Below are 21,299 nucleotides of genomic sequence, written 5' to 3'. Positions count from 1 at the left end.
GCACTAGAGGTTAGTCTCTTCCCCATAAAAAGAGACCAAAACAACAGACAAATATATTCTGACTGGAAACCAAGGAAACCAGGAGAGTGAAGCAATTCCTGTGAACCATGGAAGAAGGGAACAGCACCACAGAGAATAGAATAGGGCATCCAGCCTTAGCTCTGCCACAGGGACCAGCCAGTCCAGAATGAGACAGAGAGAAGGTAAGCTGGAAAAGACTCCAGCTATTCCCACCACCACCACAAACACCAGCAATCCCCGCCTCAGGAGATTCCCACAGTCTTTTTGAGACCTACATCTAAACTCAGTCAGCACTCACTCCCCACCCCCAGGTGCGCAGGCAGATCTGCTGAGCAGGAAATCCACTGAAATGAAGTGGCTCCCCACATTTGCAGCTCACCTTGCATGGCCCATGGTGGGTGCCTGCACAGTGCACACCTAGCCCAGCGGAAGCCCTGCCTCCCATCAGAACCATCCACACACACTCACAGGTACCAACATCCACTGATGCTAAAGCCTCTTCTCTTCCTTCTGGTTATTTGTTCAGCCACTACAACTACAACTGTTCTCTGAATTTCATCTGCATCTCTAGTTCACTGATTCTGCATCTCTCTCCAACTCACAACCCCCTTCCTTTGTTCACTTTCCTCCGTTTTTGGTTTATTTCCCATGATGCTAAAGCCTCTTCTCTTCCTTCTGGTTATTTGTTCAGCCACTACAACTACAACTGTTCTCTGAATTTCATCTGCATCTCTAGTTCACTGATTCTGCATCTCTCTCCAACTCACAACCCCCTTCCTTTGTTCACTTTCCTCCGTTTTTGGTTTATTTCCCATGGCCTTATCCTTCCAACAGCACTCTTGCCAGCATGCTGAAGTCCCCTGTCACCATCTTACACCCTGCCACCCCTTACTGCCTTTTCATGTCACCTGTCTGTCCAGAGCCCAAAGCTAGCATAAGCCCAATGACTGCATTCTGCATGCCCGCACTCAGGAAGCTGGGGGCCACCAGAAAGTCAGCTGATGGGAGGAATCACTGCTCTACACAATCCTAATCCCCAACCACAGGGTGTAAAGCATTTCTGGTAATCATGCTTTTATCTCTAGCCTTTTCTTCCTCTCTACAACTATTATTTTGAAACTTCTCCATTTTCCTCAACCACCAGTACCCACCCCCACCTATTCTCAGCAGATGATCTCACCTTTCTTCACATAAAAAAGTAGAAGTCATTAGATATAAAATCTCTCATCCTCCTGACACCAAAAATGCAAACCTACACCACTGTTACATGCTGTCTTCCTTCCCTTCTTTACAGAAGAGGAGCTACTATTCCTCCCAATCCTTACACCTGTGTTTGGAGACCCATCTTCCCCTGACTTCTGAGGAAACTCACACTATCGACTGATCCTTTTCTCATCTCTTTCCTTAACAAAGTCAATCCCAACAGCTTTCGAATGGGCTCAGACCAACTGAAAAACCCCTCGCTGGACCCATAATCTTCTCTATTCACCCAGCTGTACAAGCTGGACACCCAGTAGTCACTCTCAATACCTCTCCCATATTCAATTGATCCCAGAGTCCTCCCAATTTCACTTTCTAAATTTCTTTTGAGTCCTTACACTTCTGTCTAAATATATGTTCTACCACTCTCATCCAAGGACTAACATATGCGCTGCTGGAATAGCCTCAAACTGCTCTCACATGTGTTTTGGATCCCTCCAGCCTGTTCTGCAAACTGCAGCCAGAATCATCCCTTCACAATGTTTCTTTGGAAACTTCATTGTATTTGTGTGTGTCTGTGATTATCTTTTACTTATTTTTTTTGAATCATAATTGATTATACTTATTTGTGGGGTACAGAGTTGACTATCAGTGCACAATACATGATGATCAAATCAGGATAATTGGGATATTTGTCATTACAGAACATATTCATCCTTTGCGTACATTAACCAATTTCTCCCTAATCCCCTTCCCCCAACACAGAGACTGCATTTGCTGCCTCTGTCACCAAAGTGTTTCTTTCAATCTCTCTCTTTTTTCTAGAAAGAAGCTGAAAAATATTCTAATAAATATAACCCGGAAAGAACAAATGTCAATTTTTTTTCATATTTGCTTTGGATGTTTTTTTCAATAAGACATAAGATACCAGAAAGTTAATTTCTCTATTGTTTCCGTCTTTACTTCTCTCTCTTTCCTTCCCCAGAGGCAACAATTATGCCAAATTTAGTATGCTTCCCTCTAGTCTATATGCTTTATAAAGCAATTTAATATTACAAAACTATATAGCATTGTTTTGTGTAAGTTTTTGATTTTTTGCATAAAGTGGGTTATAATAAATATAGATATATATCGTGTGTGCACGCATGTGTGTGTATCAACCTTCAGATAAACTCCAGTGCCCCTTCCTTAGAGAACCCTCCTTCTCTAACCTCCACAGGAACTCAAATCTTGCTGCTCAAGTCCATAAAAGATCTGTGCCTCCCCTTTGTGGCATTTTTTGCAGTTGCAATTTTATGTTACTATGATTATATAATAACCATTTCCCCATCATTCTTAAACTCCAAGAGGCAGTTTATGCTCCTCACTGAATCTCAGTACCCACATGATGCCTGCCTGGGACACAACAGATACCCAATAACCAACCTGTGGAATAAAAAACCACATCTTCTCTGCTCCTCTGCTGTTTATTCTTTTGCAGAAACACTAACTGTGCCCACGTGAGCTTGCCTCTGTCTTCTTCAACTGTTACTTCTTATCCATCGTTCTCATATTTTCATTTCTTTTAAGTTCTTTTTATGTGGTTTCCTTGAGTCTATCACATATTCCTAAATCATATATTATGTTTATCGTGTTATTTCTGAGGCCAGGGAGCAGCGAAACGACTGAGATCGCTCACAGCTTCAATTTAGGTTTGGTGCCTCAAATGCTCACCAGCTTAGTTCCTCCGACCTGCACGTAAGCGTCTGTTTTCTGAGTACAGTAGATGACGTAACACAGAGTCAAGCCCCCTAAGTCTCAGACTTTCTCCATCCTACCTTGCTAATCGCTGCTTCCCCTACCCTGACGGAGCTCTCGTGAGGCGGCCTTCCTCAGCCAGCAGGCCAGGCTGCAGACAGGACGTGTCTCTCCTGATGCTGCTTCTGCCCTGCAGATCTTCAGTCAACAACGGGGCCTCCGCTAGGACACCCCCTGCTTCTCTCATGGCTATTCGTAACCCTAGATATCACCGCTCTAATTAATCACTGACGGGCCCTATAGCCCTAAAGTGGGAAGTATTTACAGTTGGTGTCCACCCTCATTTTAGTCAACATTTCAAGCAAATAATTGAAACAGTCTTTTTATTTTGGGGGGGGGGGAGAAGACAGACACTGTGGCCCATTCCTCCTTTACTGAACATGGAATGTTTTTCTTTGCTGTTTTGGGTGCATTTCAGGAGAAGGGTTTTGTGGTAAACATCACCTGACTGCCTGTCCCACAGCCATTCTCTCCTTCCCTCCTAACAGAAACACTGATTTTCCTTGGGCTCCCCCCAGTCCTCAAAACATGTCCTTGTGCTGATCTTTCCACTACACTAAAGGGGACAATTTTAAATCCACTGGTAATTGCTAGTTTCTTCATCTGTGAAATTAGAGATTATGCCTCATGCAGGTAACTGATAGCAAAGCCAAAACTAAATTGTCGAAACATTTCTAAGACTAGCTAGCTGCGAATGTTGGTAATTCACTTAACCTTGGCTTCCACTACCTCACAGGTACACCAAGGGCACAGTTCACCTGCCTGATCCTTCTTACCCGCTTTTTCACAATTATATGATAAAAGGCATTAGACGTGCTTTTGGAAGGCCACCAAAGACAGTTTGGAAAGTAAAGCACATTTTGTCTTTTCATACTTCTGGTTTAATCATCCACAGAAAGAGAGAGAGAAAAAATAAGTTGCTTGTTGCTTCTTACCATAACTTGTCAATGATGAAGACTATTCTGACATAAGAAATATATAGTATTTAAAAATGCGGCCATTTTATACACTCTGGTCTTTCATGTATCCTCCCCAATTAGAAAACAATTTCAAACTCATTAAAATTATTTCTCAAAATATACCAAGATATTATTAAATCCCATTCCCAGCCATGTTCTTCCATCTCTACTTCTACTATAGACTCTGTGACAGTAATGAGGCCATGCAACAGGTCTGGTCAATGAGATGCAGGAGAAATCTGCTGGGTAGGGCTCCAGGAGAGCTCCTACTGTTCTCATAAGAAGATTTGGACTTTCCTTCTTTTCTCCCATCCTAGAAAGTGGGGGTGGTATCTGAAGGTGTTGCAGCCATCCCGAGGCAGGACACAGTGAGATTTAAAGCAAGAATGAAAGTATCCCAAAACAATGTACCTATGAGCATAGTTTTCTGTTAATTCATCAACCTGCCACATTATATAATCATCTCTGTGTATACCGTAATGAATCCAGCATGTACTTACTGTACATTAACACTCTATCAGACATTATGAAGACAAAGGAATTTCAAGTTATAGCCCCTGGACCATTTAGCTTTGGTCTAATTAGAGAGACCTGAGAACACAATCTCTGTTTAAATGTTACATAGTGTAGTTCTAATGATAACTGATAAAAGAGTTCAAAGAAGGTATACATAAATATAGGCTAAAGGTTAAAACTTCCAGATAAAGCTTTCTAGAGCAAAATAAAACCTGACAGTAAGTCTTACATGGGCAGATAAGGAGAAGGAGCGTTTCTAGCAGGAAATAACAATATGAACAATAGTATAGAGGTCAGAAAGCACAGGGCAAGTATAACACATGTGAGCAGACAGGGGGTCTCTTTTGGGGAAAAAATAAAATAGGTCAACTCCTGCCAAATTAAACTAGTTTGTACCAAGTCCATGAATGTGCCAGGTTCCTTGCCCAACCCTTGACTCACCCTTAAGAATCAGCCTCCTCATGATAAGCACCTCCTGGATGTCCCAGGCTCAGTCAGGCAGTAGGTGTCCAGCTCAGCATACTTCTACCCTAGCACTCAGAGGTGGAAGTATCTACCATGTCCCACCCCCCACCAGACAATGACGCTCTTGGTATTCCCCACTATTCCTAGACCCATGCAAGGTTCCTAGCACATCCCACATAAGTGGCTGATGATATATTCTACCCTAGCACTCAGAGGTGGAAGTATCTACCATGTCCCACCCCCCACCAGACAATGACGTTCTTGGTATTCCCCACTATTCCTAGACCCATGCAAGGTTCCTAGCACATCCCACATAAGTGGCTGATGATATACGGTTCAATAAAACAGGACCAGATTTGGATTCTATTCCTGGGCCATTCTGCTATAAGATAAACTATCCTACAATTAAATAATGTACTACCTTACATTTGTCCAAAAATTCCAACTTCAAAACCAATGAAGCTAAAAAATCGTGGATTTAGAAGAAACAAATGTAATCTAATGCTAGATGAAAAGATTGTGCACACACACACACACACAGACACCCAACATATAGTATAAAGAATTCTTCCCCACTGTTCCTGACCATCAACATTTTATGCAGGTCCTCTTCAAAAGCATCAATGTTGCAGTCGGGCTTCTCCAGGTCATCAAGAACCTCCTGCAGCATGTACTGGTAGTACTGTTTCATCAAAAGGCCGCCCTTCAGGACCTCTTTACACTCTCTCACCAGCTGCAAAAGGACAGATACAGGCTCTATCAGTCACCCATCCTGACCAGATTACTGGTCAGTTTTCACACATTCCCACTTAAATCCGCAAAATACTAAGAAAGAGGGAAACTTGCCTATGAAAGATCTAAAACAGTTTCCGGATTCTTGATCAGTTTATTTTATATAAATATCTTAGTAGTCTCAATTGGATAAGAACAAAATGGTAAAAATAAAAGAATTAAGTATTACAGCATGGATACACAAAGAAAATATCATATAGGCAACAACTGTTTTGCTAAAATATATTCTCCTACAAATAAATTTATAAAGAAAAAAATTCCACAGCGTAAGATCAATTTTTCTACTGATTTACATTTTAGACAAGAGATATGAGAGAAAATTCTCCTACTGAAATTGGTAAATTTTAACCAAAACCATAACGAAGATTCAAATATACTTACATACCACAAGCATGGTGACCTTTGCAATAATTTAGCACAGTTTACCTACTGTGATTTGTGGCCTAGACTACCATCAAAAAATTCTAATTATCACACCCAAAAAAGTCAAACAACAAGACTAATCTGATGAATTAGATGGAAGTCAAGGGAAAAAACAAAACAGAACAAAAATATTGGCAAAATCACAATAAACAGGTCCAGAAGGTAACACTATAAAGGTGGGAAGAAAGTTGAAATGAGAAGACGTGCAGAGCCCTTTGCTCACTGCTGACAGGCTGGACACAATGCCCTCAAATATAATTAACAGGGACTGTGGTACAAGATCACGAAGTCGTCCTCGTTTTCACATATGTTACTCAACACACAGAAGAGACTCCAGAGCTGCTAATGGGAAAGTAAACTGGTACAAACTTTCTAAAATCTAAATATGTATGACTCACCTATTTACTGTTATTTTTTATACTCAAGAAATTGAGATGTAGGCGAAGACTTCTATATAAATATACAAGGGTACTTCAAAAAGTTTGTGGAAAAACAGAATTAAAAGATAATATGAATCCTTCCATTAACTTTTAAAATCACAATATTACTTAAAACAATGGGAATTAACTGAATAAATTACGATGTACAGTAGAGCACTAGCGCAGGCATTTAAATTCTTGTCTCTGAAAAATATTTAAAGAAAGGGGGGAAAAATAACACACACAGACTTAATTGTAGGAGGTATGTTATGTGCAGGAAAAAGAAATGTATGGAAATATACCAAAATGTTAAGGTGGTTATCTCTGAGTGGCAAGACAATAGGAATTCTTATTTTTGTCATTTTCTATACTTTTAAAATTTCTAAAATAAACATGAACTGCTTTTATAGACAGAAGTCACTCCCATAAATGTTTTAATGATAATTATACATGATAAGAGAGATCTATGACTATAGTTAAATCTATGAAGAAGTGTTCTGCTCAGATTATATGACAAATTTCTATATTAAAGATGTCATTTATGTGCTTATAACTAATCTTTGAATCATTTAAACCAAAATTTCTATTATCTTTTTACTCTAGCAATGGTACATTAATCTAAGTATTGTTTTCTATTTTTCAAAGTGTTTTAACATAAATTACTATTTAATCCATATAACATCCCCATCAGCAAAACGTAAACTCCACCTTGTTTTATCAGGTTATATTTCTGAAGTATGTGTTTTGTGAGGAAGAGAGTTAAAAAGTATTTTACCAAAATGTCTCAGATAACAGCTGCAATATGGAGGACAAGTTAAAAGCATGGCCCAATTGAGCAGCAATACAATAACCGGAAACAAGGTGGTGAGAAGCATGCAGGGTTAACAAGGAAACAGAGCTCCGGTCAGTGCTGGATGCAAACGGAAGTGATGAAAATGAGATGCAGAGGGGCCCATTTCCAACTGCCCCCTATTCTACACCTCGCTAAACGAATACACTAACACAAGTTCTATTCTGTACCTACTGTATGACAGGTGAATGCACCTGTCTTTCCTCTATCTGTACTGCTCACCCATGCTTCATCCTATCTTTCATGACCCAAGTAGCTCCCAGCCCTTCAATCCCTAGCAGATGAATATGTATGTCCACAAAAAACACAACAACCTTTCTTTTTTGGACAACATCTGAAAATTTTTATTTTATAGAGTGACTGTCAATATGTTAAGATAACAAAACATAAATACAAACACTCTTCAGCACTCACTCTGCTAGATGCGACTGCTTCCAGCCATTCCTCTGCTGCCCCTGAAATATCATGCCCTCTATAAGATCCCATCAAAACTATCAACAACTAAGAAACTAGAAGTTGTCATTACTGTGTAAAACACACAGCTGCTTAAGCACACAAAAAGTCCAAACATTTCCCCTCAAGACATTTATCTGTTTATTACATGTACCTTAAATAGAACAAAAAAAGAAAGGAACTTACACTCTATCCCTTATGAATGAATTTTAAGCTTCCAGTCTTCAAAAACTGATATAAAGGATATAGAGGGTCATATCATCACATATTTTAATATCCTTTTAGAATAAGGAAGTGGATGGCAAAAAAGTTGAAACATAATCTTATCTTTGATGGCTGCATGTGAAACACATTTTAAATTACCCTAAAAAGAACAGCTTAAAAACAATAACATATATCCATTTTTTACTATCCATAACAAATAGGAAAAAAAAAAACCTCACAATGAAAATCATAGGCCTGCAGAATGATATAATTGCTAAATACTTTAAACAGTCTTTGAAACAAACCTGCTTAATACTCAAGAGAGATGGTTCTCCAGCAGGTCTCTGCTCCAATCTTAATTTCAGACACTCATGTATAACATTCAGAAGGACTCGACAGAGGACTAAGAAGGCAGGTTCGAATGAGGGTAAATCCATGGCCTTCAGCTCTTCCCATGACACAGTGCTGCATTTCTGCTCAGAGGAAGGTGGTGTCTTTGACAACTGCACATAATCTGAACCCCACATGGGATCTGCAAATTCAGAAAACTACAACAAAAGTTCAACGAAGATTAAAAGAGTATACAGGTCAATGTCCTAAGGTTGTTGTTATAAACTACTACTATTCTTTATAATTTGCTGACAGATCTACAAAAATTCTAATTTTTCAGGGCAAAGAATCTTATTCAACAGAGACCCAAAAAAGATCTATGAATATTAGAAAACCATAACAATAACTAAACCAAATTGTAATACTTTTATCAAAAAAGTATAATAGAAGAAAACCAAGTTCATCTTTAACATTTTTGCATCATACTTACAATGATCAGAATACTCTATTTTTAAGATTATGTGCAGTAATGGAGAATGAGAAAACCAGAGTATTATTAAATTTGAGGAAAAATTACAAAATCAGGTAACAGCTCTACCTAAGCATCCATTTACTTAACTAGTGGGTTCGACCAACTCTGTCCATTTGTTCTCCTGAGCTATAATGAACGATGCTGATGGAGAAAAATATTCGAAAGATCAACCTGGCTGGTACCACCCAATTATATGTTATTTGGTGCTTAGTGTTGGTCCCCCATTCTTATAATTGTCCCCCTCAAACTTCTTATACTTTTCCCCATAAAATAAAGAATCTGGAGTTTTTCCACTGTTCTTAAACCTTTTGGCAATATCAACCTGACCAATCAATCACTTTCAAAGAAACCTTGCCTTTTCCTCCTTTTATTGAGAAAGCAGAGGCCATAAAAATTTGAAAACCTCAAGTTTTCTTCAGCTTTTATTGTCATCAACTACAGCTACTGTGCCCTCATGATGTCCTTCATATCTGTCCTCCCTATCATTTAGTAGGCTCTTAACTGGTCTCTCTCTGTTCACATCTTGACTTTTATTTTGTTCTCTACACAGTAACCAGAGTGACTGTTTGAAAACCTAATTCAGACATTCTCAGGACACCCCACAGGATTCAACCTTGGCCTTCAAGGGCGCACGCAGTCTATCTCTGCCTTCCTTCCAGAACTTACATTGTACCACTGCCCTCACTCATTCCAGCCAAGCCTTGGACACTAAGAACTTACTGAGGGCAAGGACTTTAACTTTCTTACCACTGTACTACCAATGACTTCCCTAATGCCTGGCATTTATTATGGCAGTCAGTAAATGTTTGTTGTGTGAATTCATGAACGACACCCTCATATGACCCATTCAAGGTCCCCCACCTGCCCATCTCCAAATATGGCCCAAAAAACTTAGCCTGATATGTAAGATCCTCCCCAGTCTAGCCCCCACCCTCCCGTCCTCCACATAGCAAGCTCAGCCACGCAGGACTTGGTCAACCCTCACACAAATGTGTCTTCACTATTCCTGCAGCTTCACCTTTGCCCTGCTGCTTCCTCACCTGGAAATGCTCCTCTCTTCATTTTCCCATTTCAAAATCCTTAGTTGTCAAGGCTCACCTCATGATACCTTTCCAATCACTTTCTTCTTTGCCCGCACAGAATGCCAACTAAAACACTCTAAACTCTAAGTTCATTTTGACCCATTACAGAGATAATGTGCCTTAATGAGAAAAAAATCAAGGTCCAAAAATCAGAAAGTCTGGTTTCAAGTCACTAAATTAGCTATGTGATTCGGGAAGCACTGAGTAGTCTCTCAGGCTTGGTTTCTTCATTTTAAAAACGGAGCCAGCATCCACCTCTTTTAAAGATTAAATAGAACATGCATATGGAAAAAGTGCTTTTAGAAGCACACCCCATCTAACATTTGTAATGTTACTACTGTAAACATGATTGTCTTTACTAATGGACCGTTAGTTGCTTCAGAGCCATGCAGGCAACCATACTTAAACGTCCGACTCGTGTAAACCCCAAATCTAGAACTTTGAGAAGACTTGAAACCTGAATTGCTAAGAACCTCAGGTGCAGACTGGACTATTTCTTATGGCTATCATCTTCTTCAGGATGGCTCCTGTACCCACGTTCCTCACATTTCCAACAGACGGTTCGGCTCTTACAACAATGCCTGTGCCTAGTCTTCCTTGTGCCACACATGCAGACATTTAACAAGTTTTATCAGTTTTACTTCTTATACATTCCTCAAATTCACCTTCTCCTCTATACCCTAAGTACCTTAATTCATACCGGCTTTTCAACTGTTTTTCTTGATTCCAACAGTTCAATCCACTGACCTCACAAAAACCCCCAAAGTGATTTTGTTCTAAGGCTTGTCTTCCTTCTTCCTCTAATTTAAAACATAACGCTTCCCTGGCACCCCTAAGTCACGATCACTTTTATTTAGCCTAATGGTCTGGTCTTGATCCTTATCTCCTACCACACCTCCTCCTCCTCCTTTTCCCATAAACCTATTACATTTCTCTGACTTCAACAAATGTGTTTCTGTGCTTCTGAACAAATTAATACCTTTCATTATCAGAGGTTATGATCTGCTCACAATGCTCTGTCCCTGGTGAACTCTTACTTTCAGTAGGAAGAAGCTTAGATGCCACCCTCCTCAAGAAATATTTACATCAATAAATATTAATAATAAATATTGTTACCTCAATATTTGTGCTTTGCAAATGCTTCCTTGGTTGTATTTATCATGCTTTAATGTGTGTTATTTTACCTATTTCCTTTCCCCATTAAACCATCAGCTCCACAAAAAAGAACACATAGGATCAAGTTAACTATAGATAACCAGCACTTAGCTTGGTACCTGCCACGTAATAGATGCTGAACAAATGTTTCATGAATAAATTAACAGGTAAGTACTACTATAAAAGCGTCAATGTCTCTTCTTCCCCAGGTACTAACAATCTAACACTAAAGAATGAAATACCTCACCAGATCAACCTTGTTAATAAGCTCTTAGTTCTCAGATTTTTACTTTACTCCTTAATGACAACAGTGATTAATTTAGTGATAAGTTGACAAGGTCTATAGTTTTAAAAGTGAATGCTTTGATTTTTTAAAAAGTAACACATACATTAGGTATAACCAAGACACACTAAATGATAAAAATAAGGATTATACGTTCTTCTTAGTATAAAATTCCCAACGACATTAAGTGAAAGGAAAAAATTTCCTCAGTTTCTTAAAAGATAGACATTTAATCTATACTAATATATAACCTGACATCAAACAAATAAAATGTTAGCATATAACCACTAAAAGATAAAGTTGGAGAACAAGCTGAGTGTTTCCACTTAGCAATCTGCATCAGCACTGAGGAAATTTATCCTTTTATGTTAAACACATATTTCTGCATTTAAATTAACACACGCTTGGGTTTCCTTAACAAGCAATTTCTAAAACAGCCACATAAATGGCTACTTAAAATGACTACTTGTGATAAATGTGGTCAGGGTTAAGACATGTCTGTTTAAAGGCTTTAGGCACTATAAATGCTTTCTTCTTCCTCTGTTATAATGACATCAGGAAAAAAAAATGTTTACTTTAAGCTCTATAAAACTCAGCAAACATTCTATGAGAAAATTCTAAAGAATTCTTTTGGCATTCTGTACTGTCCCAGCCTACTGACCCATTTGCTACAGGCTCACTGAGCAATGAACAATCCTTACTACCAGACTGCCTGGGAAACCCAGTAGTCTCAGCCACACCGTCACCAAAGAAATGAATTCCTGTTGGTGGTGCTTGGTAAGTCAGTCAATACATGCCCCGGCAGAAAGGAGCACACCTTAAAAAACTCAGCACCTAAGAGGAAACTGCAGTTTTCTTAAGAGAAGACCAAGGTGAAGGATCAGAACAGTTGGCTTCAACTGATACTGATTTAATGTGGGAAACAGGAGTGAACCACAAATATACGCTAATGTAAGATCTCATTAAAGTGCTCTGGAAAAAATAAACCAAGGTTTCTGAGATATATCCAGTAAAGACAATGAAATCGTATAAACACTGCCAAAACTGAAGTAATAATCTAGAAATTAACTGCAGAAATTATCAGTATAACCCAGAGCAAAGGGAAAAGGGAATGGAAATTTTGAATAAAAAGTAAGAGACATGGAAGTCAGACCTAGGAGCTCTAACATCGGAATAACAGGAGTTTTGGGCCAGCCCGGTGGCGCACTGCTACAGTGCGCCGCTTGGGAGCATGGCGGCGCTCCCGCCGAGGGTTCGGATCCCACATACAGACCGGCTGCTCACTGGCTGAGCAAGGTGCGGGCGCAACACCGAGGGTTGCGATCCCGTTGCCGGTCACGAAAAAAGACAAAAAAAAAAAAGGAATAACAGGAGTTCCATAAAAAATACAAGGAAAAGTTGGAGGAGAGCTTTTGGCACAGCTGAGACATCACTAATATGTTAAGAAGCAGAAGACAGAAGAAAAAAGAAAGATGATGATACCACATCTGAACAGAAGAACTCAAAGTACCATTAATTTACTTTCTCTAAAAAACTTAAGGAAGAGTATAGTCAAATGGAAGTTAAATTGAAATAAAAAATCTCAAGAAAGAGGAAGAAAACTACTGAAGGAAGTGACAAGCCATGAATTTAGCACAACCAATATAGGTAGATACATGATGATAATTTTATTATGGACTATAATTCAAGTTCTAGGATGATATATTTAACCTAAAAAAATAAAATAAAATAAAATAAAGCATACTTAAGGAAAAAATCTGGATCTTATCTTCTTACCTTCCAGATCATTTCAATAAAACCAGACAGTAAAGAAAGGGGCAGTGTGTACAGGAAAAGCATATCTGTTATTTCATTCCAGTTAGTACAGGACTAAATATGGTGTTAAATTCCTGATCAAACCAGGCAAACGGAGAAGACTCAATGTAAAGACATTAATAAAAATGTGTAGTGAATTCTGATAATGTTATGTGGCCTCAGCATCCACTTTGAATATAAGCTGGACTTTCTCATACCAGAAGCTGGGCTCAGTCACCCTTGACAGTTTCCCAATCTTATATTCCCCAGGGCATGTAAGTAATAAAATCTTTATATCCATCTTGTTTCTCTCCTAATCACTGGAGGCATGCTCTTCATCTTAAAGATCCTAAATTAAGGCAATGCAATGTAATTACAATCATAATCTCAATGTCATTTTGTGTGAATTTGACAAATCCATAATAAAGTTCATGTGGAAGAAAGTGATGCACAAAAATAAAAACCGCCCAGAAACTTCTCAAAAGAAAGAATAAATGGGGAAAATTGCCCTGCAAGATGCCAAACTTCACAAATAAAACTACTTTATCTAAAATAGAAAGGATTGGCATAGTAATAAACGGATTAACAGAGCAGAGAAATATATCCAATTATCTGTGATAACATAGTATAAGAAAAGATAGGCAGCAGTTGAAGTTGAAAATAACGATTATCCAATGAATGGTATAGAAAATTAAAGGAAAAATAATTACATGCTTACTTCATACTATTCCCTATCTTCACACTATCACAAGTAATCATTTTTAGATATGCAGCTATTTTAGAAATTCTTGCCTGTTATGGGAAGAACAAAGTATGTATTAATTTAAGTACAAATATATGTGCTGAACATATATGTTTGGAAAAAGAGATCACAGATATATTAAAACCTAAAACATAGTGCTTTCCATTAGGTTCAACCATATAAAACTGCCATTTTGGTCAATTAAAAAAGATCCAATATTGGCAATATAATACAAGTCAAACTAATAAAAAGAATTCTGGGAAGACAGTGGTGGCAGGAGGATTTCAATTTCCCTGATGCCCCCCCCCCATAAAAATAGAGCAAACTAGGACAGCAAAACCAAAACTCTGTGAGACACATTTACAATAAAACTAGATGATAAGGTATTTTCATGAACCCTAAAATCGAAGAGGTAAGAGGAAAATAATAAGCAGTTCCAAGACCCATTTAGCATCAACATTTGTGCAGGGGAAGCAGAGGGAATTAACAGGGTGTCTGATGAGCCTAAAGTGGCAAATTCCAAAATCCTCATTGAGTACTCAATAGAACGCTCACTGTGTCTATTTGAGAACTTCAGTGAAACTGGGAATGACTTTGGCACAAATTCATGAGTGAAGTCAAGAGATCAGCAGTAAAGTCTGAAGGAGCTGGAGTGGTTTAGGCCCCACAAACTCTTAAAACTAGCACCCAACATTCCCTTCGAGGACAAAGCTCCATACCAAGAAAAAAAACTGCTGGAGTAAAATCCAACTGACCAGTAAAGAACAACAGAAGTAAAACAGTAAAGTCTGAAGGAGCTGGAGTGGTTTAGGCCCCACAAACTCTTAAAACTAGCACCCAATATTCCCTTCGAGGACAAAGCTCCATACCAAGAAAAAAAACTGCTGGAGTAAAATCCAACTGACCAGTAAAGAACAACAGAAGTAAAGGGAAGGGAAAGTCCAGAAAAGGGGAAGAGGAACAGTCGGGAGACCTCAAACAATAAAAGAGCATATTTTTTGGCAATTCAGAAGAGAATGCTCAAAGCCGTAACCCTAACCACTTTCTTAAACTCTCTCTCTCCTTAAAGTTCGTAAAAACAAATACCATGTTTAAAAATGAGCAACAGAAAAGGATTCTGGTAGGATCTAATACAGAGTTATTATAAGAGTGAAAAAGGATCAGGATAACCCTATAAACAATAAAAGCATGCCAGAAAGATATGTCCACTAGGCAGATGAGAACTATAGCCCAATTTTTGAAAGAAGTTAAAAGAAATTTAAGAAAATCATAGAAAATATAAAAGAATGACATAGAAAAACTCAAAATTATAGGACTCAGAAAATAATTTTTTTTAATTTTAAATCATTTCAAAAATAAAAATAAACTAGAAGGAACATATGAGCAAATAAACAGAATAGTTAATGCCTTCACAGAAATATGAAGTTAAAAAGGAAGAAAATTTTGTAAATCAAAAAGAAATAAAAAGAAAACATCTGAAATGAAGTGACAGAGAAGGGAGGCAAAGTAGATCGTCTGTCACTTCATTTATCAGTAGTGGCTCCCAAAGAAAACCAAATCAGCAAAACAGAAAAAATATGAAACTGTAAGAAACTCACTTGAAATTTAAAAACAAAATACAAAACCCCTGAAACTATGTATTGAGTGCACACCATGCATTCGAAAACATCAAACTGGAAAAACCAATACCATGTAAAACTACTACAGTTTAAAGAAAAAAAAGTCTTTTAGATATTCAGCAAACAGACAAACCAAGGCCCCTACAAGTGGAAACAAAAAAATCACACTGTCATCAAGTGCTTCATGCCAAAAGACAATGATTAACAAATTTATTCAAGGAAAGAAAATAGAAGCCAAAGATTTTATTGCCAAACAGACTTTCAAGTATAAATGTTGTAAAGAGAAACCTACTAGTGAACAAGTGTCACACAACCAAAATAACTCAAGAGACTGAAATGTAAGAATTAAAAATGAGCCTTAAAACAAAATCCAATAACTATGTCTGTATCTCTACATAAATCTCTATGTATCGGTCTAAACACACACACACCTACCTTTGTAGAACTACAACTAAATGTTAGCTACAGGGGAGAAAGTACTGTCAATAATGGCTATAGGATCTGACAATGAAGATACACCACTATCAAAATCGAGGGAGAAAGGGATAGGCACAGGAAATACCTTAGCATTTCAGTGGAAGTAAGAGAATATTACATCAAATGAGAACCCGGGAATAAAAGGATAATTCCAATATAGCTCAAAGTTGGGAACAAATAGATAAAAAACAAAAGGGAGGAGGAGGGACTAAATATTACATAATGATATGAATATAAAGATATCCTTAAGGGGCGAAAATAAAGCATCTTAAATACTAAAAGTAAATAAATAAAATTACATACCCCCAACAAACTTATATTAAGGAATGGAAGAATAAAACAAATTTTTAAAGATTAAGTATTTCTATCAGAGAAGCTAGATGTCTTTGAAAATACATTATTTTGTAGATAGTCTTTTAAAACCAAGTATTTCACATAATTCTTATAAAAATAATATAAAAACCAATACTTAAAAATTAAAAGTTGGTGAGCAGAGGGATTGTGGAGGTGATAGCTAATGGCTACACGGCCACTTTCAGGGTGATGAAAATGTTCTAAAATCAGACAGTAAGCACAGCAGTAAGCACGGCTGCAGTGGCGATAGGTGCCATTGCCTTTCTGTGACATAAGTAGTAGTAGATAACCATTGCCCAGATTCTTTAATTCATTAGGGGCTGAAAAGTGAGAATATTCAAATTCTCTTACTTCTTCATTTATTAGCTTCTTCATTATTAGCTTCATTTATTGGATATTAATATAAGCAGAAACTTTTCCTCATCCATTAATCCAATAAATGAAGCTAATAAATGAAGAAGAAATAAGAGAATTACCACTAACATCATAAAAAGACAGTCAGACATTACATGTCCTGATTAAACAGTGTCAATACAGTCAATCAATCAAGAAATCCAGAATTTGATCAAGCCACTCCCAATTTTACAGCCAATTCACAGAGAACACAGAAACATATTAAACGACAATTAGGGGTGCAATCATCAAAATTCAGGCCATGAGAGAGGCTACAGGATAAATAACCCCATTTCTTCAATCAACATATGGCAAAAAATTGGGAAGGGAAATCTACAGATTGAAAAAAGACTTCAGAAATATAACGAACAATTACAATATATGGACATTATTTGCAAACTGATTCAAACTGTAAAATATTTTTAAAAAGAAAACCATGACAATTGTGACACAATAAAAGCATGACCATTAATGTGATATTTGATGATACCAAGGAATTATTGCTATTTTTTAGGTGTCATAACGGTACTGTGGTTACATTTTTAAAACAAGCCCTCCTATAGACAACAATACCGTATTATATACTTAAAAACCTGTTAAGAGGGTAGATCTCATGGTAAGTATTCTTACCACAATAAGATAAAAAATAAACTAGGCCCTCATTTTTCAGAGAAACATACTGAAATGGATAAAACATGTAATACCTGAGGTTTTCTTCAGAATGATAGAGGAAGGTTTCAAATGGCTGCAGGTACTGGCTATGAGTTGATAACTACTGTGCTGGGATACAGATTCATGGCGTTCCTAGTTTTTTTCTGTCTGTATTTGCATATGTTTAATATTTTCCATAACAAAAAAATGTTTAACTATGTAAAAAGAATAAGAAAAAAATACACAAGAATTTTTTTATAATCTTGGAGTACACACAAAACAGGTAATCAAAAATACTAAGACATGACTACACAAAAGCTTTAAATTTCTAGTGAAAAGCATCATGAAGTTAAAAGACAAATCAGAAGAAACATTTATAGTATCATATAAAAATGAATAATATCCATAAAAATAAACAGCTCCAACAGGTCAATAATTAAAACACAAATAACCCTACAGAAAATGGGCAAAATAAAGAAGAAAATTAAAAGAAGAATTGTAAGTGACCAATAAATATGAATTTTATAACATGTATTATAACAAAAATATATATTTAGAGAAGCACAGAAAACTCCAGAAGATGTAGACCAAATGATTACTAATCTGAGCAGGTATAGAGGATAGACAGGGACTGATTCTTTATATACTGCAATAAATAAATAAAAGAAAGCGTTTTTTTAAAATGACAAATAACCTTTAACACTGTCCTTCAAGGAGCGCCGCCGCGCTTCCCAAGCGGTGCACTATCCAGTGCGCCACCGGGCCGGCCCAGAAAGCGTTTTTTTAAAATGACAAATAACCTTTAACACTGTCCTTCAGGAATGTCAGTTTCTGTGATTCCATAATATGGATCATATCACAAACTGAAATCCCTACAGGGGCCAGATGGGTGACAGAATAAAAAATGATGGGTTTGGAAAAGACAAAGTCAAACTGTCTCTATTTACAGATGACATGATCCTATATACAGAAAAACCTAAAGACTATCAAAAAACTCTTAGGGCTAGTTAATAATTTCAGTAATTCTGCAGGATGCAAAATGAATGCCCCCAAATCAGTTGTGTTTATATTCTCCAATAATATACTAAGAGGAAGAGAAATCAAAAAGTAAGCCCATTTACAATAGTCACCAAAAAAAGTAAATACCAAGGAATTAATTTAACCAAGGAGGTGAAACATCTCTACAATGAGAATTACAAACCACCACAAAAAGAAATTAAAGAAGACACAAAAAAGATGAGAAGACATTCTATACTCCTGGATTGGAAGAATTAACATTGTGAAAATGTCCTTCTACCCAAAGCGATCTACAGATTCAATGCAATTCCCATCAAAATACCAACGACATTCTTCACAGAAATGGAAAAAACTATCCTAACATTCATATGGAACAACAAAAGATCCCGAATAGACAAAGCAATCCTCAGTAAAAAAAAAATAATAAAGCCAGAAGCATAACACTATCTGATTCATATTATACTACAAAGCTATAGTAACCAAAACAGCATGGTACTGGCATAAAAACAGACACTCAGACCAGTGGAACAGAATAAAGAACCCAGAAATCAACCCAGAAACTTACAGCCAATTGATATTTGACAAAGGCAACAAAAACATACACTGGGGAAAAGACTGCCTCTTCAATAAATGGTGCTGGGAAAACTGGACAACCATAAGCAGCAGAATGACACTAAACCTGCACCTCTCACCATATAACAAAATCAACTCAAAATGGATTAAAGACTTAAGTATAAGACCTGAAACTGTAAGGAAAAATACAGGGAAACACATCAAGAACTAGGACTGAGTACAGACTTTATGACAAGAGCCCAAAAGCACAAGCAACAAAAGAAAAGATAAACAAATGAGATTATATCAAACTAAAAAGCTTCTGCACAGTAAAGGAAAGAACAGAGTGCAATGATAACCTACAGAGTGGGAGAAAATATTTGCAAACCATACATCTGACAAGTGATTAATATCCAGAATATATAAGGAACTCAAGCAATCACACAGTAAAAAAAAAAAAAACCCAATTAAAAAAATGGAGGAAAAATCTGAATAGACATTTTTCTAAGGAAGACATACAAATGGCAAGAGGCACTTAAAAAAATTCTCCACATCACTAACCATAAGGGAAATGCAAATTGAAACCACACTGAGATGTCACCTCACCCCAGTTACATTGGCTATAATCAAAAAGACAGAAGTAACATATGCTGGCGAGGATGTGGAGAGAAGGCAATGCTCCTACACTGTTGGTGGGACTGTAAATTAGTACAACCACTATGGAAAACAGTATTTAGGTTTCTCAAACAACTACAGATATATCTACCATACGATCCAGCAATCCCACATCTAGGTATATACCCAAAGAAAAGCAAATCATCAGTTCGAAGGGATACCTGCATTCCCACGTTCATCACAGCTCTATTTACAATAGCCAAGATACAGAACCAACCTAAATGCCCATCGACAGATGACTGGATGAGGAAAATGTGGTATATATACAACATGGAATACTACTCTGCCATAAAAATGAAATTCTGCCATTCGCAGCAAAATGGATGAGCTTGGAGAAAATTATGTTGAGTGAAATAAGTCAGGCACAGAGGGAAAAACACCGCATGTCCTCACTCATAAGTGGCAGCTAAGAGAGAAAGAAGGAAGGAAAGACAGACCACAGTGGTGTGTTGGACTTGCAGAGGGAGAGAAGATACCTAGGGTTGGGGGAGATTGGGGATTAACTGGGTGGAGGAGATGGGAAATAACTGCAATTTGTGGTATCGGGCATGCTGATAGTATTGATCTGGCCATTACTCTTGGACACAAGTGGCAACAGTCAGCTTTGTACCCCATGAATATGTATAACCAATAAAATAAAATGGAATGGAATGGAATAGAATAAAAATAAAATAAGATAAATGAGGGGTAGTAACTGCAGCACTTAGGCTGCTAGTGAGCAGCCAGTAACTACCCATGTGGGAATGTGGGCCCAATGTTGACAGGCCTCATACTTCAGAGTAAACCAAAAATCCAGATTTTCATGTGAAATCTTCCCATTTTTAAATGCTAGCCACTAAGTCAATAAATATTTTAAATGCTGCATGGAACTGTCAAGAGCATACATAGCTTTATAACCAGAGTTCAGAGTTCACTTCCTGGTTCTGTCACTTACTGACCCTTCCTCTCTCCCCAGCATATAGCTAGTATTCTATTAATGCTAACTACTAGTATTCTTAATATTACTGTTGTTGTGTTATTATCATGGGATCCAGGTCTCAGATGAAAGCTGATGACTTCTGTCCTACCTCTGATCTTACATCAGGTTTAATACAGTTGGCTCACTGCAGTAAAAAATAATGTAGCGCAACTTCCCGTTTTCCCTCATCCGTTTCTTTTAAGAAAGAACCTATAGACAAATGAGCAAGTATGTGCTTGTTAGCATGTCACTCAATTAAGAAATTCTTGTAACTTTACTATCAGACAGGTGATGACTGGAGCAAACAACAAGTTAACTACAATAACTGTATTAGCAAACACTGATCTTAGGGAGAGGGGGTGAGGGAATACTGTAGCCTAATTAATGTTTCCAGTGGGCTGACTAAGAACTGCACTCGTGCTTGCTTGGCTACATATGAGGCATGTAGGAGGTTTGTTAAAAACATCAGTGCTTGTATCCTGCACTGGAATGTTCTGATTCACACTACTGCAAGAAGAGCATAGGTATGTATATTTTTTTAAAGTTTCCTGGGTAATGCTGATGTGCAGCCAGGTTTGGAAACCAT

At 37.4% G+C, this 21,299-nt stretch overlaps 1 protein-coding gene across 1 annotated transcript in view; it reads right to left on the bottom strand.

The window, feature by feature from the left end:
- Positions 1–21,299, bottom strand: part of MAP3K4 (mitogen-activated protein kinase kinase kinase 4) — an 89,087-nt gene that overhangs the window by 43,501 nt on the left and 24,287 nt on the right. The window contains exons 4-5 of the mRNA XM_008574605.1: positions 8,405–8,647; positions 5,545–5,691 (exon numbers count right to left, since the gene is read on the bottom strand). Of these exons, the coding sequence (XP_008572827.1) occupies positions 5,545–5,691; positions 8,405–8,647 (390 nt within the window). The remainder of the gene's footprint in view (positions 1–5,544; positions 5,692–8,404; positions 8,648–21,299) is intronic.

Source organism: Galeopterus variegatus, unplaced genomic scaffold (genome assembly GCF_000696425.1).
Source record: "Galeopterus variegatus unplaced genomic scaffold, G_variegatus-3.0.2 Scaffold1072, whole genome shotgun sequence".
NCBI lineage: Eukaryota > Metazoa > Chordata > Mammalia > Dermoptera > Cynocephalidae > Galeopterus > Galeopterus variegatus.
The sequence above is the reverse complement of the archived record's forward strand: the minus strand, read 5'-3'. Positions and strand labels throughout refer to the sequence as shown.